Source organism: Carya illinoinensis, chromosome 2 (genome assembly GCF_018687715.1).
Source record: "Carya illinoinensis cultivar Pawnee chromosome 2, C.illinoinensisPawnee_v1, whole genome shotgun sequence".
Taxonomy (NCBI): domain Eukaryota; kingdom Viridiplantae; phylum Streptophyta; class Magnoliopsida; order Fagales; family Juglandaceae; genus Carya; species Carya illinoinensis.
In genome coordinates this window covers 35222640-35246567 of record NC_056753.1, presented here as the reverse complement: position 1 = coordinate 35246567, position 23928 = coordinate 35222640, and the positions used below count along the sequence as shown (strand labels likewise).

General features: G+C 37.1%; 4 protein-coding genes across 8 annotated transcripts; all 4 read left to right on the top strand.

The window, feature by feature from the left end:
- Positions 1-3056, top strand: LOC122301918 (protein FAR1-RELATED SEQUENCE 5-like). Its single transcript, XM_043113268.1, has 6 exons — positions 1-63; positions 147-272; positions 362-832; positions 1433-2501; positions 2612-2796; positions 2916-3056. The coding sequence occupies exons 1-6, from the start codon at positions 1-3 to the stop codon at positions 3054-3056; spliced, it is 2055 nt and encodes a 684-aa protein (XP_042969202.1).
- A 3680-nt stretch (positions 3057-6736) lies between these two features.
- LOC122301332 lies at positions 6737-10629 on the top strand. Of its 4 annotated transcripts, none has more exons than XM_043112610.1 (8): positions 6740-6924; positions 6993-7458; positions 7617-7734; positions 8123-8244; positions 8807-8892; positions 9274-9383; positions 9478-9513; positions 10329-10629. In XM_043112610.1, exons 1-8 carry the CDS (start codon positions 6831-6833, stop codon positions 10383-10385), a joined length of 1089 nt encoding a protein of 362 aa, XP_042968544.1. In that variant the 5' UTR covers positions 6740-6830; the 3' UTR covers positions 10386-10629. The 4 variants fall into 4 exon arrangements, 2 of the variants coding, with proteins under 2 accessions (XP_042968544.1, XP_042968545.1); XM_043112611.1 differs by having other exon boundaries at positions 6741-6924; positions 9481-9513; XR_006240169.1 differs by lacking the exons at positions 9478-9513; positions 10329-10629 and adding an exon at positions 8345-8487 and having other exon boundaries at positions 6737-6924; positions 9274-9329.
- Positions 10630-12115: 1486 nt separating this feature from the next.
- LOC122301334 (nuclear transcription factor Y subunit B-1-like) lies at positions 12116-16617 on the top strand. The gene is made up of 8 exons (XM_043112612.1): positions 12116-12382; positions 12548-12793; positions 13058-13187; positions 14072-14077; positions 14504-14587; positions 14715-14753; positions 15356-15430; positions 16295-16617. Exons 2-7 carry the CDS (start codon positions 12573-12575, stop codon positions 15374-15376), a joined length of 501 nt encoding a protein of 166 aa, XP_042968546.1. The 5' UTR covers positions 12116-12382; positions 12548-12572; the 3' UTR covers positions 15377-15430; positions 16295-16617.
- A 1097-nt stretch (positions 16618-17714) lies between these two features.
- On the top strand, positions 17715-22137 carry LOC122301331. 2 transcript variants are annotated; one of them, XM_043112608.1, is made up of 3 exons: positions 17716-17989; positions 18169-21335; positions 21788-22137. In XM_043112608.1, the coding sequence occupies exon 2, from the start codon at positions 18180-18182 to the stop codon at positions 21324-21326; it is 3147 nt and encodes a 1048-aa protein (XP_042968542.1). In that variant the 5' UTR covers positions 17716-17989; positions 18169-18179; the 3' UTR covers positions 21327-21335; positions 21788-22137. The 2 variants fall into 2 exon arrangements, with proteins under 2 accessions (XP_042968543.1, XP_042968542.1); XM_043112609.1 differs by having other exon boundaries at positions 17715-21335.
- Positions 22138-23928: the final 1791 nt, after the last annotated feature.

Sequence of the window (23928 nt, the reverse complement as noted above, 5' to 3'; positions counted from 1 at the left end):
ATGGGAAAAGGGGAAGAACACGCATCTCCCTTAACTCCATGTAGCTCAAATCCACAAAACTCGGTATGTTATGTCATAATTAAAAAACTATTTCAACTAAATGATTGTGACCGTAATTATAATTTGTTTTTTTATTATTATGTTAGGACATCCCTCAAACTGGTTTACTAAACGTTCCAAATTACATGCACGGTTACTTTGGACCACTGCCTGCATGGTCACCAGCTTTCGTGCCATATCCAGATGGCAACAAAGATCCAAGCAACATTCAGGTGCTAGTTCAACTTTGTTCTTTACTTTTATTTTAGTTATAAGTTTATTATTTTTAAGTTATTAATTTGTTTCATTTTTTTGTCTTAAGCAAAACGTTGGTTACCCATTTCCCTATGGGATGCCACCTAGTTGCCCATCTATCACTACGAGCTCCGAACCAAGCGCAAGAACCGGTCAAGAAGATAGTCCCGATTGTCTGGGAACTGAAGTGCAATGTTCTTCCGCACAAGTTGATGAAGAAATTATCCTGGATAGTCCAGATCTACGGGAAACTGACGATGGCATTCCCGATACACCACAAGCAGTGCCATCATCGAGTGTTGAGGATATCATTCAGGAGCCAAAGTCCGGGATGGAATTCAATTCTTTTGAAGATTTGTTGACATATTATAAGCATTATGCAAAACAGTGCAAGTTTGGGGTGATGACACAGAGGAGTGAGAGGTTGGAGGATCAGTGTGTCAGATATGTCACTCTTGGTTGTGCACGGCGAGGAAAGGCGCGGATTAAGAGTTCCAATGTTGCCAACCCACGTCCGACGGGAAAGACTGACTGTAAGGTAAGGATTAATGCCTTAAGAGTCGAGGGAAAGATGCGGGTGACAACAGTCCATAATACACATAATCATCATACCAGCCCACAGAAATTCTGATTTTTCCGATGTAACCGAGAAGTGAGTGACACCGTGAAAAGAGTCATAGACACAAAAGACTTAGCTGGCATCCGGCTGAATAAGAGTTACGGATTTCTTGTTGTTGGCGCAGGTGGCTTCGAGAACCTGTCATTTTTGGAAAAGGATTGTCGCAATTACATCACCAAAGCCCGTCATCTTCGACTTGGTGCAGGTGGTGCTGGAGCACTTCGAGATTATTTTTTGAGGATGTAGTATAAGAATAACAGGTTTTTTGCGTTGATGGATTTAGACGATGAGGGGAGGTTAAAGAATATTTTCTGGGCAGATCCACGTAGTCGGGTAGCATATCAGTATTTTGGTGACGTGGTCACATTCGACACCACATATCTGACTAATAGGTATGGGATGCCCTTTGCACCATTCGTTGGTGTAAACCACCATGGGCAATCGATTCTTTTGGGGGCTGGGTTGATTTCTAGTGAGGACACGGAGACGTTTACATGGCTATTCCAAACCTGGTTGCAGTGTATGGATGGTATAACTCCAAAGGCTATTATTACTGATCAAGACAGAGCAATGAAAAATGTAATTGCTATTGTCTTTCCAGAAACTCGACATAGATTTTGCCTATGGCATATACTCAAGAAAGTCCCTGAGAAGCTTGGGTCATATGCAGCCTACAAGAGTGGGCTGAAAACTCAGCTCATGAAATGTGTGTACGACACACAAACCATTGAAGAGTTTGAAAAGGTATGGGCCGAGTTTATTAGTACATATGAGTTACAAGAGAATGGTTGGTTGGAAAGTTTATATGCGGAACGCGAGCATTGGGTACCTGTTTTTCTAAAAGAGCATTTTTGGGCGGGTATGAGTACAACACAGCGCAGTGAGAGTATGAATGCGTTTTTTGATGGTTATGTCCATTCGAAAACAAACTTGAAGGAGTTTGTCGACCAGTTTGACAGTGCGCTGAAGAAAAAAATTGAGAATGAGATTCAGGCTGAATTCCAGTCATTTAGTGGCACCATTCCCTGCGTTTCTATATCCCCAATTGAAAAGAAATTTCAATTGTTGTACACTAAATCAAAATTTAAGGAAGTACAACAACAAGTCATTGGTGTGCTTGACTTGGACCCTTCTATACTAAGATCGGATGGTGTAATAAAGAGTTATTTGGTAGAAGATGAGATCCGAATTCATGAGTATTCAAAACAAATTACATATTATGTGGATTTTAATGTGAATGACTACTCTGCGAAGTGTTCATGTGGATTATTTCAGATGAGGGGGATATTGTGTAGGCATATTTTGGCAGTGTTCAAATGTAACAGTATAAAAGAATTGCTAGACCGGTACATTTTAGACAGATGGAGAAATGACATAAAGTGGAGATACACGTTAATTCAAAGTAGCTACGACGCAGGGGATCAGAGGCCAATTGGTAATATATATTTAGTTCTTTTAGATATGTGTTATGGGATGATAGATTATGCGGTGGATTCTAGTGAGCAATTTGAAGATGCAAAGAAGAAGATATATGAGATGACTGAATTATATCGTCAGAGCCAAACCTCCTCATCTATGATGCAAACAGGTAATTAGGTGACGATAATTACTTTAAATTGTTCTTTATAAGTACAAGTAGGCAATTAAAATTTTCCTACTTATATTATATCCTATTTAACATCTGTTTGCCTAAAATAGGACCGGAACCTGGTTTGTCGACATTGGATAGTACTGCAGGTGGTAGTTCACAAGTTAAGAGTCCAAAGATTGTCAGGGGGAAAGGAAGACCTCCATCCCTGAGGAGAGCCTCCAGAATGGAGACGGAAACTCGCAAGGTTAAAGCCAAACAGAAGAAACCACAACAAGGGGGAAAACGGAAAGAGGTGGATTTCATAATTTGTAATTTGTGTGAATTATAAATTATTTTATGTTTGTATACTTAGATGTAGTTTTTCACTTATTTCCATTGAGTTCACACAACTATTTGAACAATATTTTGAAGCGAGATGAAGGACATAAAGGAGCCATGGGCACGAGGAGGAATCTCTTTGATGAAGGAGATACAACAGTCGAGCGCATTGAAATTAATTTTTTTGGGCCATCAAAGGTAGATATCACCAATCCTGGTGAAGTAGAGGTATGATAAATAGATTATCATGTGTGATAAAGTTTAATGGCTGATCGCATATTTGTATTGTGATGGAATTTCTTATCTCATAACAGCCTATCCTAGACAGCTCAATTTACAAGAGCGGTGGAATCCAGCACCGAGAATCATTCGTTGGTAGCCAAGAAAGTGTAAAATTTCTGAACTTTACAGAATTCTATTTATTTTTGTAATTTTAAACAAGTTACACATTAATTGTCGCTGATTTGTGGAAACAGTTTATTTTTGGGTTGGATGGCACACAACCGGATCTTCCTGGGTGGTGATGGATCACAATCGGTACAAAAAGGTCGGATGGTGAGGATAATGGTTGGTCGCATATTTGTTATGGGATGTAAATTCGAAAAATGTATCTCCAACAGTTTTTTGTAAATCATGTACATTCCTGGAACTATTTAGTGTTTTTCATAGAATTTTGGGTCCGGGATGGAGTTAAAGAATATTTGTATATTTCCCAGGGCATGAGAAGATAGAAAATACTTTAATACAAACTTCATTTTGTGGATGTATGTGGCTCGAAAGGATCCGGTTAGCTTGGTTATTATTTATATGGAATATATGATGGAGAACAGGTTATGGATGTCCATAACAGGTTATGGAGGACAAGAAAGGATCCTGGGTGTTTTTTGCCCTTTGGTGTAGTCTTTTTATTATCAAATAGTATATAATGGAACAGGTTACTATGGCATGCCTCCAGCTAAATCACAAGTGACAGTTAAGTCATGTTTAATTATAAATCTCAACTATGTGACTGAAGACTTTTGTGTAAAATGTGCATAGATTTTGAGGGGAGGTTATGTGAGAAAGACTGGGCAAATGCACGTATGATGGTTGGTTACAATAAGGAGCAATCGGGCTGGATATGGAACTCTCGTTAATTACAGGTGCTAAAAAATTCCATTTAGATCTGGTTGTACATGATTTCCAGATTAGACCTGGTTGTTAGTCTAAGTTCACACTCAAAACAGGTTAAGATTTCAATCAGGTGTGAAAGTAATTCCATCCATGACTCTTTAATGGAGATAAAGAATAAATCCAAATAACACTCAGGTGAAAAAGGTAAATTCCATTTTTGTTAAACAGAACACCTAAACGATATATTACATACTACAAAGCTTACCAAACCCACGTCCAACTATTACAAATGAATGGCCTTAACTAATGTATCTACATTTACATTACATTCAGACTGAAAAAGGTAATAAACATACCTAAAACAGAATCACTAAATGAGTCCAACATTTACATTACAAAAGCCTGGAAAAGGTAATAAACAACCTAAAACAGATTGTGTAAAATGAGTCCAACTATTACATTACAAAAGCCTTAACTCTCGGATCCTTAAATACACAATTACCAAATCACTAAGTAACAAAAGACAGCAACTACAAAAGCCCAATAAAGACGGAGCAATATGCGTGAACGTCTTAGTCGTGCTTCTTGATCAAAAAGCACCAACTCCTTTTTTAAAAATGCCTCATCTCTACTATTTTGCTCCATCTCTCTCTTCTCAACCTCGGCTACTCTCATACGAAGCTCAATCTCCAACTTCTTAATATCACTGACTCTCTTCTCAAGCTCTTTCTCCCTTCTTTCAAGATCATTTTTCCTTGCTCGTAGATCACACTATTCGCATTGATCACTATTTGCCCACTTGAAATAGTTACAGTGTGGTAATCCCTGATTATTTTAGACATATATAAAAACTGTTAGATTTATGTAAGATCAATGTAGATTATTAATCCAATGTTACATTATAATCAGGTTACATTATAAATCAATAACTTACCTTTGTGTTGTAATTTGGACACCCAAAGACGGGTCTTCTTGGATTTCTTGTGGTAGTTGAGTATCGCAATATAGCTTCTTGCTCACATAAGCACAATGGTTGACCCAAATTACGTTTGCTAGAATATTCAGAAGACAATGACGACGACGACATTCTAACATAGATTGGTCATCAAGAGGAAATGCACACATATCAAAAGATACACATATAGTCAAAATGGAAAGGCACACATATATGTCCAATTGCATATGACTACAATGCACAACCTAGCATTTTCTGAGTTTACATGATTTTGAAAATTCCTCAAAGATTGTGGTCAACATCTCGGTTGTAAAAGCTATAGATGAAGACTATAGCTTGTAAAAAATTAAACTCTCAAAAAACTATAAATGAAAACTATAGCTTGTAAAAAAAATAAAATCTAAAAAACCATTTCACAGAAATCATGCGACTGAATTGATGATATCATGTAAGGATGGAACTTTACATGATAAACATATAAATTTACAGCATAATAATCATGTTGCAGGGAAACTAGTTTCAATTGAAAGCATAAACAGGCTGAGGAATATAATTTCCAAGGTTTACAAATTAAAGATTCATTTGTAACAAATTAAATATCAATACAACACCTAACAGATTCATAAAAAAGCTGTGAAATGGTAATCTCAGAAATATAGAAAACAGATTCATACAAACAGCTTCAATATAACTTAGAAATACTACAATACATTACGGACTGTGAGTTGTTAATCTCAGAAATACAGAAAACAGATTCATACAAACAACTTCAATATAACTTAGAAATACTACAATACATTACGGATTGTGAGTTGTTAATCTCAGAAATACAGAAAATAGATTCATAAAAACAGATTCAATATAGTACAGAAATACAACAATACATTACGGACTGTGAAATGGTAATCTCAGAAATACAGAAAATAGATTCAATAAAATACAGAAATACAACAATACATTATGGACTGTGAAATGTTAATCTCAGAAATACAAAAACAGCTTCAATAAAATACAGAAATACAACAATACATTACGGACTGTGAAATGGTAATCTCAGAAATACAGAAAACATATTCATACAAACAGATTCAATAAAATACACGTATGCAACAATACATTACGGACTGTGAAATGGTAATCTCAGAAATACAGAAAATAGATTCATACAAAAATACAGATATTGTAGAAATATCTAACTACGATAATACAGAAATATTAAATAACCTGGACAGAGGCGACTGAAATATTTCGGGATGAAGGGTTAGATCTACGGTTAGGGTTAGGGTTAGATCAACGGTTACGATTACGGTTACGCTTAGATCTACAGTTAGGGTTAGGGTTACGCTTAGATCTACGGTTAGGGTTAGGGTTTTGCTCTTCGAATAGAGTTGGGGAAGATAACAGGAGGAAGACGAAGCTATTTTCGTTTGGAGGGAAGAAAATTTTCCCAGCAGCCGAGAACACCTCCAGAGATGCAGATAATAGAAAATACAATCGGTGAAGGAAGAGACTGAAGGGGGGAATTACAAAATACAATCGGTGAAGGGAGAGATTGAAGGGGGGAAAGAGAAATGGTGTTGACAGCAGAGAATAATTCCTCTCATTCGAGAAGGTAGATACTGAGAGGGGGAAGTTAGGGTTCTCAGGGAGAAATGCAGACGCTTCCGTGTGGGAGAGAAGAAAGGAAGTTTCGAATTTATCCAAACCATTTGAAACGACGGTACAGATATCGAAGGGCCAAAACGATGCGCTTCAAAAGACTCACGTGGTTTGCTTCAAAGGACCAAAACGATGTGCTTCATTTATCCGCACCAGCAGCAGCCATTTGCACACCAATTACATTTAGGGACTGCACCAAGCTTTTTTCTAGATAATAATCATCTTACTTACCAAACTTACTCTCTAAGTTCAGTGCGACTGGGTCCGCTCTCCGCAGAGCAATGTCCAGTTCGAGGTTTCTCTTCAGAAACGGTACGGTGCTCCACTCCTCCGACGCTGCCGCTCCAATCACAACCTTCCTCGAGTCTCATCCAGGTACTCCTACGCATTCCCACCGCTTAAGCGATTTCGTTTGCTTACGTAAAAGGTACTTTTATTTTCAGGCGCTTATACGACCACTCGTACCCACCACACTGCTTCCTGCCTCTTGTTCTGGGAAAGGCACGTTAATCGACTTGCCGACTCGATCCGAATTCTATCGAATTCTGCTCCGAAACTTTTATTCCAATCGAACAATCATCGACTTTCTTTGCCAGTGACTTCGCCGATGTGGGAATCGGCTGTTCGGGCGCTTGTGGACGACTCGATGAACGAAGCGTTGCCTATTGCAATGAATGAGAGGAGGGGTGGGGAGGAACTGTCCGTTACGGTGCTTGTTTGTGGGAGCTCGGGGAGATTTAATGGATTCGAGTATGTGGATGAAGAATTGATGCGCGAAGCTCTTGATGTGTATGTTTCTGTTGGGTGTTATGTGCCTCGTGCCTTCGATGTTCGAGGAAATGGCGCACGCCTGGCTGTGGTTGGTCAGGGGAGGGATGTCGCGAATGCCAAGTATTCAGATTGGGTGAGGTCGGTATCGTGTTTCCAATCTGTCTCTTTGGCTGCCGAAAAAATTGAGATAAAAAGGAAAAAAGTGAGAGTTGTGATAGGTAGTTTCTGTTTTACACTTGTTCTTACTCTGTTGCCTATTTGAGAACAGTCATTTGGAGAATTGGTTTGCTGTACAGACTTAGGAAGCCCCTGGAGAAGTTGAGGCCTCCTTCAGTGACCGAGCTTCTGTTGTCGAATGATGGTGATCACATACTCGAAGGTTGTGTGACAAACTTTTTTGTTGTCTGTCGCAAGGTGAGCGGCTGAGGGCTTAGAAATATTCATCCTTTGTTGGCTTAGCTCATTTGTGCTTGGGTTAGATTTTATTAGGAAATTTTTCACCAAGTAGCATTTTGCCGTCGCTGGTCCACATGTGAACATTTTACTGCCAATTAGACTTGAATAGACTTAAGTCGAACGTGAATCTTATCATGAGATTGTTGTGTGGTTGGAGAAGTTCGTTTTTTCTTTTGGCTCGCCACTGTTCCATATTGAGACCACAAGGGTGTATAGGGTAAATTTCGAATGCAATAAAGAACTAGAAGAACTGGTCCTAATGCACCACACGCATGTAAATTCCCCCCTCAATTTCGTGTTTGTTTAAAAATTAGAATATTCTATTTCTACGTGGGGATCTTTACAGGATAACGATGAAGCCAAGGGGACTTGCTTGCATGATCAGAATAATACATGTGCTTTCGAAGTACAGACAGCTCCTATTCAGGATGGTGTCCTTCCAGGAATTATTCGCCAAATAGTGATGGAGTAAGTATTTTTTCTATTGCAAACTTTTGAGTTTTTATTTTATTTAATTATTTGCATTTTTCTGACTACATGTGGAGATGTTAACACTATTGCCACAAAGTTTGTTCATTTCTCATTCAGAGTTTATGTCCGCGAAAATTTGCCCACGGTCAATGTTTCCATCTCTTCAACAGGAGAAGTTCTTTGAAGCTTTCTCTAATGTCCATAGATCATGTTGAAGGCTGGGAAGTTATCATTTCAACGGTGAATTTAATAATCAGTTGCTCTAACCTGTGAGGTGTTCTATCACACTATTCATATAGAACTATAACCGCGAAGATGCAACTAATTTGCCTAATAATGGAATTATTTCTCGTGCCAGTGACCATATGAGCTAGTATTTTGCAATAAAAGACAGGGCACTTGGTCAATACTAGCCTAGGCTCAGTACTCTAACTTGTCCGTGTTCACTTTCTGTTATGAATCACCTAACATTCACATGTTACTAAATAAAAAAAGAAAGTGCGCATATTTGCTTGTAGGATTCAATTTGTTTGGATTTGTTATTCTACAATTTTGACAGAGTATGCTTGAGCAAGGGAATCTCATTTCGGGAAGTTGCCCCTTCATGGTCAAAACATGAAATTTGGGAGGAGGCGTTCATCACAAGTAAATCTTTGTTCTTTCTATTACTTTTTTTTTTTTTTTGTGGGGTGGGGGGGTGTGTTATGGGAATCACCTGCTTGAATTAGCACACAGCATAATCTCTTTGTTTCTAGCACCGGTAAATTTCAGGCCTTGGGTACTTATTTCACTACCAGAACTGGTTCCAATCTCACAGGAAATCTGAATGCTTGACTCTTTTTTTTTTTATAAGTAATCCAAATGCTTGATTCTTATCATCCAAGAATGAGGATCTCGACAATTTGGTCCATTACAAATTTCAGGATTAACTTTGACCAGAAAACTTTTTTTTTTTTTTGAGGGATTTTATGTAGTTGCAGTTATTTTACCATACAACTGTACCATTGATAGACAGTTGCATTGCAGGTAGCTTGAGACTTTTGGAACATGTGGAGACAATTCAAGTTCCAAGTTCTTGGAAGTCACTTAATTCAAAAACTTGGGAAGAGATATCGTGGGAACAGAAGCAGTTTGAGGTGCGCACGGCCTTGAGAGTTTTAAAATAGATTTATGGCTTTGAGCTGCTGTGAGTTTATGACTTTTCACGAGTATGTTATTTTGAATTAAAAGCAGGAGGGTCCTGGGATGATCACAAGAGTAATCCAGGTGAGTGTAACGTTCTTTTATTACTTGCACCATCCATAAAAATATAAAAATGCTATCCATCATAATTTTAGCATTGCAACCTTTGATATGACATCAAAGTAGGTAAGTGAAACATAAAATAATTTTCCAATCATTTATTGTCACATCATTGGATGATGAATAAAATGATCATGGGTAACATTACTCAAAAGGAAAATGATAGGCTTACTACCCTCTTACTACTCCTTTACTATTTTTTTTTTAAATTTTTGTTTTTACTTAATGGTAAAAGAAGTAACTATTAGTGAAGTTGTATATTTTTTTTAATGATTAAGGATGTTAAAAAAATACTTAAAAGAAAATATTAAAAAAATAAAAATTTCAAATACACTAAGAGTAATAAAGGGATGGTAAGAGGGTAGTAAGTCTATCATTACCATTACCCAAAAAGGAAAATACTTTAGCCACAAAAAGATTATACAAAAATAAGCTCAAAAACTAATGTGGTTTGATGTAGTATGTCAGATTGTAAAGTTACTTTTATTATAAAGTAGATATAACGGATTTCATGAAACCACATCAATTTATAGGTTTACTTTGTGTAATCTCTTTGTGTCTATAACAGTTCTCATCTAAAAATGTATTCATGTGCAACAATATTGCATATACATGGACACAAGTAGATAGAAAGATTAGAAACCTCCTGTGGGGAGTGAAACTATGCAATGTCATCAAGCCCAATATGCCTGTGTTATCAGCTTCTTAAATTTATGAAACATTGAGAGGCAGGATGAAAATGACAATTCTTTCTTCATCTTCTTCATGTTGAGGAACAGAAAGGGATCATGGAGAAAGCAAATCTGGAAGGGTTCCCGATAGGTGATGCTGTGTGAAATGTGGAGCCATTTTGTTTACAATCTCGTCATCTCAAGCGCAAACTGTGCCATCTTTTCTGAAGGAACCAATGACTTGATTGCCTTTTTAGTATATAAATCTCAAGTCTACTTACCAATAAAATAAAATAAATTACAGGTCTGTAAAAGGTCTTGAGCTCGTTTCAGCTCTGGCCCAAATCTAGATGGAGGCAAACTTGAATCTTAGCGATAACATATGGCAAAATCTTTCCGTTTTGGTCCTTGAGTTTTTGCTGGGTCGTGGACCTCTTAAAAATGTATGGCACGCTGTGGAGGGAAAAATTAAAACTGCACGTAGCTCTAGAAAAATGATAGGCTTCTGAATGAAGCTAGCGTAGCCCTAAGAGAGGTCTCAATGTACGTAGCATTTACAGTCCTATTAATAAGGAAAAATCTTCTTGTCATCCTCACACTTCACACACCACACTTATTTTAATTTTTTTTTCATTTTTTTTATAATAAATATGTAGTGTGTAGATAATAAATAGAATAATTTAATTAGTTTAATAAGAATAAAATAAAATAAAAAATAAAAAAAATAAAAAATAATATTTTAATATATAAAGTGTGTGGTGTGGGATGATGTGTAGCATTTTTCTATTAATAATTTTAGCAGGGGCAGGGCAGCCAATTCCAGCAAGATGATCAGGTTCACCAGTACCATTATTTTGCTTCTGTACGAATAATTAGTAAATATATATATATATTAAAATGAGTTAAAAAGTTGTATAAAATATTATTTTTAATAATATTATTTTTTTAAAAATTAAAAAAATTATTTTTTTATTATATTTTATTTAATAATTTGAAAAAAATTATAATAATTAAATGAAATAAATTGAAATGCTTTTTTAATACAAACATGGCCTAAATTTCTAATGTTAAAAGTTAAAAAGAAAAACATTTTGTTATTTGTATTGCTGCAAATGGAGAGGATTTAATCCGTAGTTTGTGGACTGGTTCTATCCGTCGTAAAGGTCCGTGAACACGCTCTTAATCTGGGATCAGAATAATCATTAAAGAATCAAAATCCATAATTGGAAATTATAATTTTTCTTTGGAAAAATAAGTGAAGAGTTCAAGGGTGATAAAAGCCGATAGTGAAGAATTATACTTACAAAAGAATTTTATAAAAATAAATTTATAAATTAACATAATTGATATATTAATTCTATTTTATAATAAAAATATTTTTATAATTTGATGCATGACATCAAAATTATATTAATTTATAAATTTATTTTTATAAAAACTTTTTAAGACTAAAACATTTTTTAAAACATCTTTCTCTTAAGCGAAGGTAAGAGATAAATGCTATATATAATATTGCTCTTAATTTAGAATTTCACACGCCCTGATTCTATTATCAGTTTTCGAGTTTGAAAATTGCATTTAAAATTAAAATTTATTTAAGGATTTGTTTGGATTTAGTGATGAGATGAGATAGTTTTAGATAAAAATTAAAAGTTAAATAAAATATTATTATAATATTATTATAATTTTAAAATTAAAAAAAATAAATTATTTATTATATTTGATATAAAAATTTAAAAAAACTATAATAATATAACGAGATAAGCAAATAATACAGACAAGCTCTCGGTAAGAGGACATAGAAAGAGTAAGTGAGAAAATAGAGAAGCACGTGTCTCCCATTTTTATGCAAAGTAGACAGAAGAAGACTGAGGGGGGAGAAGTAGACATAGTAGGCCCTATAACTAAGGAAACGAAAATGTAAATGGGAAACTGCAACCAACGGTGGTGATAAGCTCAAGGCCAAAAGGCTCGCGCTCTCTGATCCAACTCTCTTCCTCTCTTTCCTCTCTCTCTTTCTCTCTCTCATTCTTCTCCAGCGTCCGATCACTCTCTCCATCAAAAAACAATTCCACCAATCCTCTCTCTCTCCCCAACGCGCGCCAAATACAAAACTAACAAAACCGCGACGTCTCTGCCTCCTTCTCTTCATCTCTTAACAGGTAACTCTGCTTCTAGAAGTTGTTTTCCATGGCGGACCTAGGGTTCCAATTTCCACTATTCTTTTTCTCCTCTCTCAGTACATATATAGGTTCCATATGCGCGCGTAATACCGTCTTCATTGGATTGGTTGGTAAGTGTGTGCGTGTGTGACCGTGTGAATGCAGTGATTTAGGGTTTTCTGGGGCGGATATGGCGGAGGCTCCGGCGAGTCCAGCGGGTGGGAGCCACGAGAGCGGCGGCGATCAGAGCCCGCGCTCGGCGGGGGTGCGCGAGCAGGACCGATATTTGCCGATCGCCAACATCAGCAGGATCATGAAGAAGGCGTTGCCGGCCAACGGCAAGATCGCCAAGGATGCCAAGGACACCATGCAGGAATGCGTCTCCGAATTCATCAGCTTCATCACCAGCGAGTCCGTCCTCTACCAATTTTGCTTATACGGTTTTGTTTTAGTATGAGTTTCTGAAATTGATTGTCATTCGTGTTTGTGTGTAGTAAGGGTTTGTTTTATGACTTGTGATTCTTGTTTTTAGAAAGTGAGGTTTTGTTTTATGAAACATGACTTTTGATTTTGGGAGGTTTGGTTTTGTTATTGTGGAACACGATTCGTATATTGTGGGGAAGTTGAATTTTAGACTTGCGAAATGGAATTAATGTTTTGTGGTTTGTTGTTTAGGGCGAGCGATAAGTGCCAGAAGGAGAAGAGGAAGACCATTAATGGCGATGATTTGTTGTGGGCAATGGCGACGTTGGGGTTTGAAGACTATATCGAGCCACTTAAGGTGTACCTAGCTAGGTACAGAGAGGTAATTAGCTTTTCACATTTTATTAATTATTTTTTCTTTAGTCTATATAATGCCCGGAAAGTTTCAAGCCATATATGGGTCAATAATCCAAAAAGACTAGTCAATATACAATCAGAGCTCTATTGGGATCGTTATAAACAGAAAGAACTTTTTCATTTCTAACAATATGGGATCACACACGCCACTTACACTTACACTCAGAATGGGGTATCGCAATCACCCCCTACTATTCTCAATATCGTCATTGGATCATTTCATCTTATGTGATATGGCTTAAGTTCTACATTTTTTGTTGGGATGGGTTCTAATAGCATTTATAACGCACATTCTAAGAGAAGGCTCAAGTCACATCTGGATCCACACTCCAAAATAACTAGCAAATGATATAGTTAAAGCTCCATTTGAATCATTACAAAGAGCAAGAACTTCTCATTCTCAAGTAATGCAGGATCTCCACCATACTCATTACTCAGTGTTGGGTATCACAGTTTATGCTTTATAAGCATGTTTATTTTAAAGGTTGATTTCAAAATGTTTACTTGTTTGGTGAGGAAATGTTGGTAGGATAAACTTTTAATGATAGGTTTGACACTCATTTCATTTATAGACAGTCGGGCACACAAATCATTGGAGATGCTTTATTTCCATTGGGCTCATTGGCCTGGGGGCATTATCTGTTTTGTGTCCTGCTGATTAAATATCTAAAGCCTAAAATGTTGTTTTCTGTTGTTTCCATACGTTTTTCTATGCAGCGACTGGAGAATTAGAATAGTATATATTTTATATTATTTTTTATGTAGGACGCATTCCCTGTTCATTTTCTCTAACAGTTTCTTTCTCTTTTTTGTCTGATTGATTTCGTTGGGATGATCCTGCTGTGACAGTTAGAGGTAAGCAAACCCACTGTCTTCCCCTAATATAAATTCACTTAGTTTAGCTAACTTTGAGTATCTAGAGACTGTTTGGTTCCTGTTATTCTAAGCAGTCTTATGTTTTAAATCCTCAAAAGAAATAAAAAGACAACTGTAAAAAATGGTGCCACCAAAGGGTTTTCAGAGAGTTATATTTGAATAACCTGCTTTTGCAGAACATTAGCATGATGTTTTCTAAAACATTTTTTTATCATTTTTGGAAAAATAAAACAAGTGAAGACATCATATTTGTAAGTTTTGTTTATCACATGATCAAAAAAAGGTTTTTTTTTTTTTTAAATAATTTTTTTTTTTCTTGAACTCATGACCAAACAGGTCTATAGTTTTTCCTTAGTATCTTTCCAGTAATATTAGGAATTACATTGTTGGTATGAGTTCGATTAGGGTGATTCCAAAGGATCTGCTAGGAGTGGAGATGCATCTGGTAAAAGGGATGCGGTTGGTGCTCTGGCCCCTCAAAACCCACAGGTGCAGACTTGTAGTTAAGGATGAGATTATGAATAGTTCATTGCCTTATGAGATCTTGTAAATTAAGTTTTTAAATATTATCTTACTGTGTTCTGTTTCTGTATTGTCGGTGATAAAAAAATGTCAGTTTGCTCATCAGGGGTCATTGAACTACATGAACTCCCAAGTAAACTCTCTCTCTCTCTCTCTCTCTCTCTCTCTCTCTCTCTCTCTCTCTCTCTCTCTCTCTCTGTGTAGATTTGTGCCCCCTTCCCAACTTATATATGTGATATTTCTTTGGAAAATGGGAGGATAATACTTCTGGATTGTGCATTGGAACTATAGGATTTATTATATGTTCTGGAATGTATGATTGCATATTTTCTGCTCAGATTCTGTTTCTTTTAAAGACAAATAATCTCAGTTTCACATCAAACTTTCTTTGCTTTTATTTTCCATATTCATGGTTGTGAATTTGCTAAGCATGATGAGAGAAGCTGCATTAGTTTACATTCCAATGTGGCCATATACATCTAGAAAGAAGGTGATTTTTTTAGGACTCTGTTTGCCAAAAACTTGAATTTTCTTTTTTGTTCGTTTTGATATAATTTCTTAATGAATAATGTATATAGAGGGTTCATTTATTTAGTGTTCTTGATTACATCATGCTGATTGTTTATGGGCATTTAGTCTATCCATAAATAGATTTCCTAGCCCTTCTCATCTTCTTAATCTGGCAAATTTACTATGATTCACAATTGATAGCTTGCATGTTTGTCTTCTATTCAGTTTGCTGATGCTGAAGGTTAGGACCATATCCAGATCTTCCCCACCAGACTCCTGCCAAGGCAGGAGTAATATTGGGTAATGGACCCTCCTGTGTACTTGGGCTAAGCCTTTTGCACTCTTCATTAGAATCTTTATTACTTATTAAAAACAAAATATTGGGTTATGAACACTTGATTTCGAATTAGGAATTGTTAGTTATTTATCTTGGATTCCACCGTTCAAAAACAAAATATCTTGGATTCTTTGTCTTTGAGCTTTATCTATTTTTCATTTAATAGTTTAGAAGACCATTGGTGGCTTTAGTTGAATGGCAGATAATGATGTGACTAACAGCCACATTTATAAATTATAACTTATTTACTCAGATTTCTCATTACATAGTTTTACACACTCATGAATATGACTAACTAAATTATTTCTATACTCTTAATGTAATACGTTTTGGATGTGCTTGGATTGCAAAACTCAAGCCTATATGTGATTGTTTGTTAATAGAAATATCAGACTGTTGCGCCATATATGACTTGTCAACCAAGATTGGTTATGTTTAGAGAAAGTGGTTTTTTTGGAGCATACTCTCGTATTATCCACTTCTAGAGACTAGTTTCTTAATATGCTTGTGTAATCTGAGCTGATCTGGCAGAAACCCAAACATGTCTATTTTGTGCAATTATGGTAGATGTAAGCATATAAGCTCTCAATTATATCTCAATGGCATCATTTTTATAGACTTCATATCTCATAAAAATGACAATATTCCATTTTTATGTAAGGCTTTGTTTAGAAACAGTGAATTTCTGCGATAACATCATTTCCTTCTTTTTTTCTAAGTAGAAACCAAAAGTGATTCCCCCCCCCCCCCCCACCAAAAGTTTGAGGGGGTATGGGACTTAGTTTTTAGTTGGATTGCAATAATCCAAGTTTTCTGGGACATTGCAGGTACATGGATGACATATGGTTGTTCATTTTGTGCAAGGAAACGGGTAGGAAGTTCTAGCTTTTTGTTAACCGTCTTTGTGGATTGTTCGATGGGTTAAATTATATGGTTTCAGCACCAATAACTTAATTTATGTGGTTTTATCAATTATTTTTAGCCAAAATACTATATATGTGGGGCGTTTGTTTTGGTTATTGTCACGAATTGGAGAGGAGACCTTTTTAGGATTGGTCTCGTCACCTGAACAGGATTTGATAGTCTGATGAGCCCTGTAAATTTGCTCTATCTAAGTAATAGTTGCCCGACAATGTTGGCTGCTGGAATATGTGGAGATTTGGTAAGAGGGCCCACACTTATATTTGGTTTTGGATGATTGGTGATTGATGAAGTTTTCTGCATATCCCCAAAAAAAAATGCGGCATTTGGAGGTCCTCTCTCTCTCTCTCTCTCTCTCAAATTTGATGCGTAGCAAGTAAATTTCTCTGGGAATAGCGGATTGCCTTTTAATGGCCTTTTTGGTGTGATCGATTCCTTCTTGTCTCTATCTTTTGTACCACAAGTCATTAATTTTTATGCTGATATGGAAAGGATCGTATGGGATTCTGGGGAGTGGTAGAGACGATACTTGCTTGCTTAAATTAAAGGCTTCGGGATAGTCGTGAAATATAGAGAGAATATGGCAATTGGTCTCTCGTCATCTGCGCTGCGGTGGTTTCCCCCATAAACGATGCAAAATAAATCCTCCCTTCATTTTGTGACGATCTGACTGGCAGAGTTTGAAAATGTGCTCTGGGCGGTCTCTCAAGGAAAACACGATAGCATTGCATCCATTCGAGAAGAGACTCGCATGGGCAACCCTTCCTGGTTCAGGATTATAAATAATTTTGCTATACAGTAACTATAAAACTCTTTTTGATATTTCAAAATTCAGTTTTCATCTTTATTTTCTCCTACACTAACACCAAACACATTGGTTCCGGTTGACGGCTAAACTATCACGCATGCTGGACGGACAAGAATTCCGAGCTCCCAACACGGGGTACATTTGACTGTAAGAATTTTTTACCCAAAAAAAAGAAATTGAGATGAAACTTTTTATAGATTATTTTTTATTAGACATTGTGAAAGTACTATAAGACCCATTAAGAATATATTTTGATTAATTAAACTTTATATATATAGGAAAATGTCAAAGTGGGGTGCAGAGTAGCAGCTCCTATATATATATATAATATATCTGGTTGGGAGAAAAGCATAGGGTCAATAGAAAATATATTTAACAATAAAACTTTCATAAGAAGCTTATTATTTTAAATTTTCAGAAATTTATTTTGACTTTTTTAATCAGAAAAATCGAGATAACATACTTTTTATGAAATATACTTTTTAAATTCTTTTGACATTAAAAAAAAGTTTGGATTAAAAAAAAACAGAGAGATTATTTTGAGTTAAAAGAACCGTGACGTTCTAAAAATCTTTAAAGATGTTTGCACAGAAGATGTGATTAGGGCCCTGGAGTACCAATTATGCTACGACACTGAGCATTTTACTCGGCCTTATTAGAGTTGGATCTCTCTCTCTCTCTCTCTCCCTATCATCGGAAAGGCTACCTTTGCCCACTTCCTCTCTCTGTAGCTCCTCTCTCTAAAGTCTAAACCCAAAGCCTCACAGCTTTCTTTTCCAGAAGATCTAACAAGGTAACCAAACAATCTTAAGCCATCACTATCCTATTCCCTTCTTTTCTATTTCCTTTCTCGATCGTATAATTAGATTTGTTCGGTTGGGTTCTGTTCTTTAGGGTTCATCAGTTTTTGCAATTTCTTTTTAAGTTTTCTCGTTTTATAAGTTGTTTTTGATGGTTTTGCAATATATCCAGACATTGTTTCTATGGATGAGGAAAAAGACAAGGATGTTTATGTGGGGAGTGTAACTGAGCCTGCTACTGTGGTAGTTAGTGAGCATGTAGCTGGTGAAACCCAAGTTGAGGGGCCTCTCTCGGAGGGCGTTCAGAGAGTAGAGGATGGTGGGGCTTGTAATGGGGATGACGTTATGGTGGAAGTTTTGGGTTCTGATGTGTATGTTGATGGCGTTTGTACCCACGGGGAGGCGGGGCGGAGTGGGGCAGTCGAGAATGAGATTGGTCCGGTGGGAGATGGTAATTCTTTGGAGGAAGATGTTAATTCCTTGGGTGGAGGCGCTGCACTTAGTGAAGCGGGTTTGCGGGGAATTGGGGGTTCAAGTGTTGATGCATCAAAATGTGGAACCGAGGCTGGAGTTGAGGGTTCTTTGGGGATTGTGGAGTCACGGGGGGAACAGACTCAAGCTGTCGTGGTGGAGTCAGAGGTACTGGTGAGAGAGGAGAAAATAGAGGGAGGAGCGGTCATGGGGGAGAGAGTTAGAGAAATAGTTGCTAGTGATAGTGGAACTTATGACATGACACCACGGTATGTCACAGTTTTAGATGGGGCGGCTCAGAATACAGAGGTTGGAACTGTAGATGGTGGTTCTTTGTCGGTTCTGGGTTCCACATGTGGAGAAACACAAGTTGCTCAGGTGCAGGAAGTTGTCATGGTTGCCAGGGAAGCTGGTTTGAAGAAAAAAGGGGTTGAGGTGAGTGCAGATGGAGGTAGGCAATTGATGGATGATATGGTTGATGCAATTGAGGATGGGAATTCAGAGGAAGTTAGTGCTTTTGATGAGAAAGCAACTACTTCTAGAAACGAAAATGGGGTAGGTGATTCTTCTGTACTTGTGGGTTCTGTAGGTGTGGAGAGCCAAGTTGTAGGAGAAGATGCCTTACTTGAAAATGTGGAACATTCAGAAAGAGGATTGGTTGTTGAGGGCGATGAGTTTGGTGGTGGATTGGCTGATGATGGATTGGATGTAAATGATGATTTTGCTCAGATTGATTCAAATTGTGGGCTTCAGTTTGAAGTTGAAGAACAAGAGATGAAAGCTGAACAGGTTGGTTTGAAAGAAGATCAGGGAATGGAGGTTGAAGAAGACATCACTGAGACTGAACAGTCAAAAGCTGATGAAGAGAAATTCCTTGAACAGGAAGCTCTAAATGCTGGAAGCATAGGTGAAGTGCATCAAGCTAGTTATCAGCTGCCATCAGAAAATGAAGGCGAGTTCTCTGTATCAGATTTAGTATGGGGGAAAGTGAGGAGCCATCCATGGTGGCCTGGGCAGATATTTGATCCTGCAGATTCATCTGAGAAGGCAATGAAACATCATAGAAAGGACTGTTTTTTGGTGGCATATTTTGGGGATCGAACGTTTGCTTGGAATGAAGCATCTCAGTTGAAGGCCTTTCGAACACATTTCTCCCACATTGAGAAGCAGAGCAATTCAGAAGCATTGCAGAATGCTGTTGATTGTGCTCTGGAAGAAGTCTCAAGACGAGTGGAGCTTGGGCTTGCCTGCTCCTGCATACCTAAAGATGCCTTTGATAGAATCAAATCCCAGATGGTTGAGAACACTGGAATTCGGCAAGAATCAATCACAAGAGACACAGTGGACAGATTTGCCAGTGCTATTTCCTTTGAACCAGATAAATTAATCAAATATTTGAAAGCCTTGGCACAGTACCCTTCTGGTGGTAGCGATCGGTTGGAAGTTGTGATAGCTAAGGCTCAGTTGCTGGCTTTCTGTCGTTTAAAAGGTTATCGTAGTTTGCCTGAATTCCAATTTTGTGGAGAGAGTGACCCGGATACTTTAGTTTCTGGTGACAGAATGCATCATTCATGTAAAGTGTTTGAGCATGTTGATGACGAGTTGACTTCCTTTGAACAGGAGATATCGAAAAACCAGAACAGCTCTTCTAATAAACATAAACAAGATTTTAAAGATGATGTATTTTACAGAAAGAAAGAAAGAAGTTTATTAGAGTTAATGGGTGGTGCGATGGATTCTCCAGATGGTGATGATTTGCTAGATGGGAAGACTAGTGGTGGTTTGGTTTCCCCATCGTCTGGCAAGAAAAGAAAGACTGTTGATTACCATGATGACCATGGGCCACAAGATGGGAGGAAAACTATTGCCTTCGCTAAAGTTTCCAGCAAGCCATCATTTAAAATTGGCGACTGTATCCGGAGAGTTGCAAGCCAAATGACTGCGTCTCCTTCTATCCTGAAGTATAACAGTGAGAGGCTCCAGAAGCTAGATGGCGGCCATGACGTACCTGCTGGGGATGAAGCTGATGCTTCCTTCCAGGATTCTGAGGACACCCAGAGAGGAAGGATGAGTGTTTCAACAGATTACTCATCACTAGATGAATTGTTATCGCAACTTCAGATGGCAGCACAAGATCCGCTGAATGGATATGATTTGTCAGATATGATTGTCAGCTTCTTCTCCGATTTTAGAAATTCAGTAGTAGTTGGCCATCATTCCAGGAGAGAGTTATTGGCCATGGACAAAGTAGTTGGTGGTAAAAGAAAAAAATCATCCCATTCTGTAGTTGGTTCACCTGAAACATATGAATTTGAGGATATGAGTGACACTTACTGGACAGATAGGGTCGTCCAAAATGGTTCGGAAGAGCAACCTCCACGTAGAAACAAAAAAAGAGAGTATCAAATTGTCGCTGTTGTACAAGACCCCCCTCAAGTGAGCCGTAGGCCATATTCAAGGAAGCGATATTCAGATGGCAATAATGCTGTGGCAGCTGACAAACCTGCTGGCTACGTGGATGAGAACTCACCTGCCGAAATTGTGATGAACTTCTCTGAGGTGAACTCTGTCCCAACAGAAACAAACCTGAATAAGATGTTTAGGCGTTTTGGGCCTTTGAAAGAATCTGAAACAGAAGTTGATCGCGATACAAGCCGTGCTAGAGTAGTGTATAAGCATTCTTCCGACGCAGAAGTTGCTTTCAGTAGTGCTAGAAGGTTCAACATTTTTGGGCCAACGCTGGTAAATTACCAGATTAACTATACTCCCTCTGCTCTGTTTAAAGCTTCTCCAATGGACACAGCCCAGGACCATGAGATGCAACTTGATCTTGCCGCCCTTGATGTTAATCTAGTTTGAAAGTTTCAGGTATATATTTTCACCTGGATCAGATTTTACTATTAATCATGTTTTGGAATTGGAAGCCAATGATTGTTTAATTACAACTGGTTGGCATCTCATTGCTGAAGGATTCGATACTCATAATTATTAATATCCCTTGCTAAACAAATTGACCCACTCTGTTTTGTGAATGATAGACATGTATGGCAGAGTATGCATGAAAAGAAAAGAAAAGAAAAGAAAAGAAAAAATAGAGGAAAAGGTTAATACATATCATGTTTTCAACCACTAATGGTAGCAAAACTGATTAGGGGCTTTTAGGTGGGTATAAGCCTTGTTCTGTATCTACCCCTGCATTTTGCTCGACATTCTTTGGACACTTCTAATTATTTTCCTTTGCATTAACATCCCATTTTTCTCTCTTCTACACCTTTTATATGTGGTATTATATATACTTAATGAAAGAAGTTGTATTATAGGGGACAGCGGATGCCTAAAGAGAAGCAGATGTGATGACGATGAGGATGGTGATGATGATGATGTAGCACATAATTGTACGGATGGAGTGCTGAAGAAGATAACCACTGTCAAGTCATCTCGCTATCTGTTAAGTATTTGTTCAGGTTCTTTTTGTTTTGTTTTTGGCTAGGATAGGTATTTTTTTTTTCCTTTGTTATGTAATCTTTAAATGATTCGCTTACTCTTAGTCCGTGTACAGAAATTTAACTGACCCTTTTTTATTCAAATGGTGGTTATCCTTGGCGGCTGTAAGATTTGGGAATGGTTATAAAAAAAAAGGATTTGGGAATGGTTATCGTTGTCCTGAATATCTTCATAAAAATTATATTTATAATCATTTTAATCATTATCTTCTCAACATTTGGCATTAAATAATTAGATGACAAGTAAAACTTAAAAAAATTTTATTTTAATAATTTAATATCATATCTATCATGGGATGATAAAACATGATAAACAAGAGTGGTTAGTAGCACTGTAGTAGAACTTATGAATTGGGTCTTGTCTAACAACAGGCGAAGCATTGGACAACCACGACATTGTGATGGGCCCAAAAACAACCTTGAATTTATTATATTTGTGTCCAGTCGACCGGAGTCTTCATCATTCACAAGCACGGGACATTCATTTTGTCCGTCACTAGGGAAAAGTCCTCACGTTACTCGCTGGCGACCTCTCTCTGATAATGCAATGAGAGGGCATGATCACATGATATATTGGTCACTCTTTTCTGTACCTCAGATTTGGAATTTGTCCTTGAAAATTTTGCGATTTTCCAATTGCCCCGACCACCCTTCTCTCTCCCCCATTGTTACCAGGACGTGACCATCATTTCTTGCCTGATAGGTCTAGCCGGCCAGCTCAAGTTCCCAACAATGTTTTGAATTTCGTTCCGTTCCGGCCGGAATTTGCTATTCCGGTATAGTGTCCAGTAAACTATATCACCCCATTTCGTTTGTTTCAAATTCCGGTCCCGTTTCGGCCATTCCGGTCAAATTTTGGTCATTTTAGCATGAATTAAGTGTTTTGATCTCCATTCCGTTTCGGATAATTTTTGTAATTTTTTTATATTTATATGACATTTTTATAAATTTTAAATTCAAATGGTATTTAATTCATTCTAAAATATAAAATATATTTATATAATTTAAATTTTTTTATAATTTTAAATGTCCCCTCATTCTCTATTTTTAAAGTATTATTATTTTTAATAATTTACCAACTCTTTATTTTTTTTCTTTATTTTTGTGTCTTAACTTAAGTTTGTGATTTTTTTCAATATATATTCATTTTATAAATCTTCAATTCTTCTATATATATACACATATACATGATACACACTTACATATATATATATATATATATATTTATTTATTTTATTAGTTGTTAGTTTATATATACATATAAATATTCATATATAATATATAATTCATCCCAAAACGGTACAACGAAATTTATCAATATCGAAATATTCTGTTCAGTACCTCGACTGGAATGGTTTACAGAACGGATTTCAAAACTTTGATTCTCTACCCTCAACAACTCACTCTCCCTCTGCCATTCGATAAAATAGTTTTCGAATCCTTTATTGGCACCTTAAACACCATGCCGAGCACCATCTCAACAAGGCTAATTTAAAGCTCTTTCCCCTTGCGTTTTCTTTCTCCAAAGAATATGCCATTAAATTGGAGAAATGCTACACAGCAACAACGAACATCTGGATGGCCCACATGGGCTATGTCTTAATCGAGTGTAGAACATTATGTAGCTAACTTTAAAAAGTAGGCATTGCACACAAAATGTGCAAGCCCTACAAATAAGAGAGCAATTTGTATATCCAAGTCTGTCCACTTTTCATAGACATAAACAGCAAATCCAGCAGAGAAGACTTGGAGGATCGAATATATATATATATATATATTGATTATATCGTGCATATGCACGTATTGTCAAAAGCATGCCGATTCGATACACGCTATGGATCAGTTTTGGAGGGGCAAGGAATTATGTTGAATTAATTTCTTCGGCCAACTCATCATACCTGAGACGGTCCAGCTCACCCCCACCACATGCCTCAACTTTCACAACAGATTCTGGCCGG

What these genes read in the sequence shown, in the direction of transcription:
- LOC122301918 (XM_043113268.1), top strand. Translation starts at nt 1, where the DNA reads ATGGGAAAAGGGGAAGAACACGCATCTCCCTTAACTCCATGTAGCTCA. An exon ending in GCTCAAATCCACAAAACTCG is followed by an intron (nt 64 to 146) that starts GTATGTTATGTC and finishes TTATTATGTTAG; the next exon opens with GACATCCCTCAAACTGGTTT. An exon ending in AAGATCCAAGCAACATTCAG is followed by an intron (nt 273 to 361) that starts GTGCTAGTTCAA and finishes TTTTGTCTTAAG; the next exon opens with CAAAACGTTGGTTACCCATT.
- LOC122301332 (XM_043112610.1), top strand. Translation starts at nt 6,831, where the DNA reads ATGTCCAGTTCGAGGTTTCTCTTCAGAAACGGTACGGTGCTCCACTCC. An exon ending in AAGTATTCAGATTGGGTGAG is followed by an intron (nt 7,459 to 7,616) that starts GTCGGTATCGTG and finishes TTTGCTGTACAG; the next exon opens with ACTTAGGAAGCCCCTGGAGA. An exon ending in ATTCGCCAAATAGTGATGGA is followed by an intron (nt 8,245 to 8,806) that starts GTAAGTATTTTT and finishes CAATTTTGACAG; the next exon opens with AGTATGCTTGAGCAAGGGAA.
- LOC122301334 (XM_043112612.1), top strand. Translation starts at nt 12,573, where the DNA reads ATGGCGGAGGCTCCGGCGAGTCCAGCGGGTGGGAGCCACGAGAGCGGC. An exon ending in ATCAGCTTCATCACCAGCGA is followed by an intron (nt 12,794 to 13,057) that starts GTCCGTCCTCTA and finishes TTTGTTGTTTAG; the next exon opens with GGCGAGCGATAAGTGCCAGA. An exon ending in TGAACTACATGAACTCCCAA is followed by an intron (nt 14,754 to 15,355) that starts GTAAACTCTCTC and finishes TCTTCTATTCAG; the next exon opens with TTTGCTGATGCTGAAGGTTA.
- LOC122301331 (XM_043112609.1), top strand. Translation starts at nt 18,180, where the DNA reads ATGGATGAGGAAAAAGACAAGGATGTTTATGTGGGGAGTGTAACTGAG.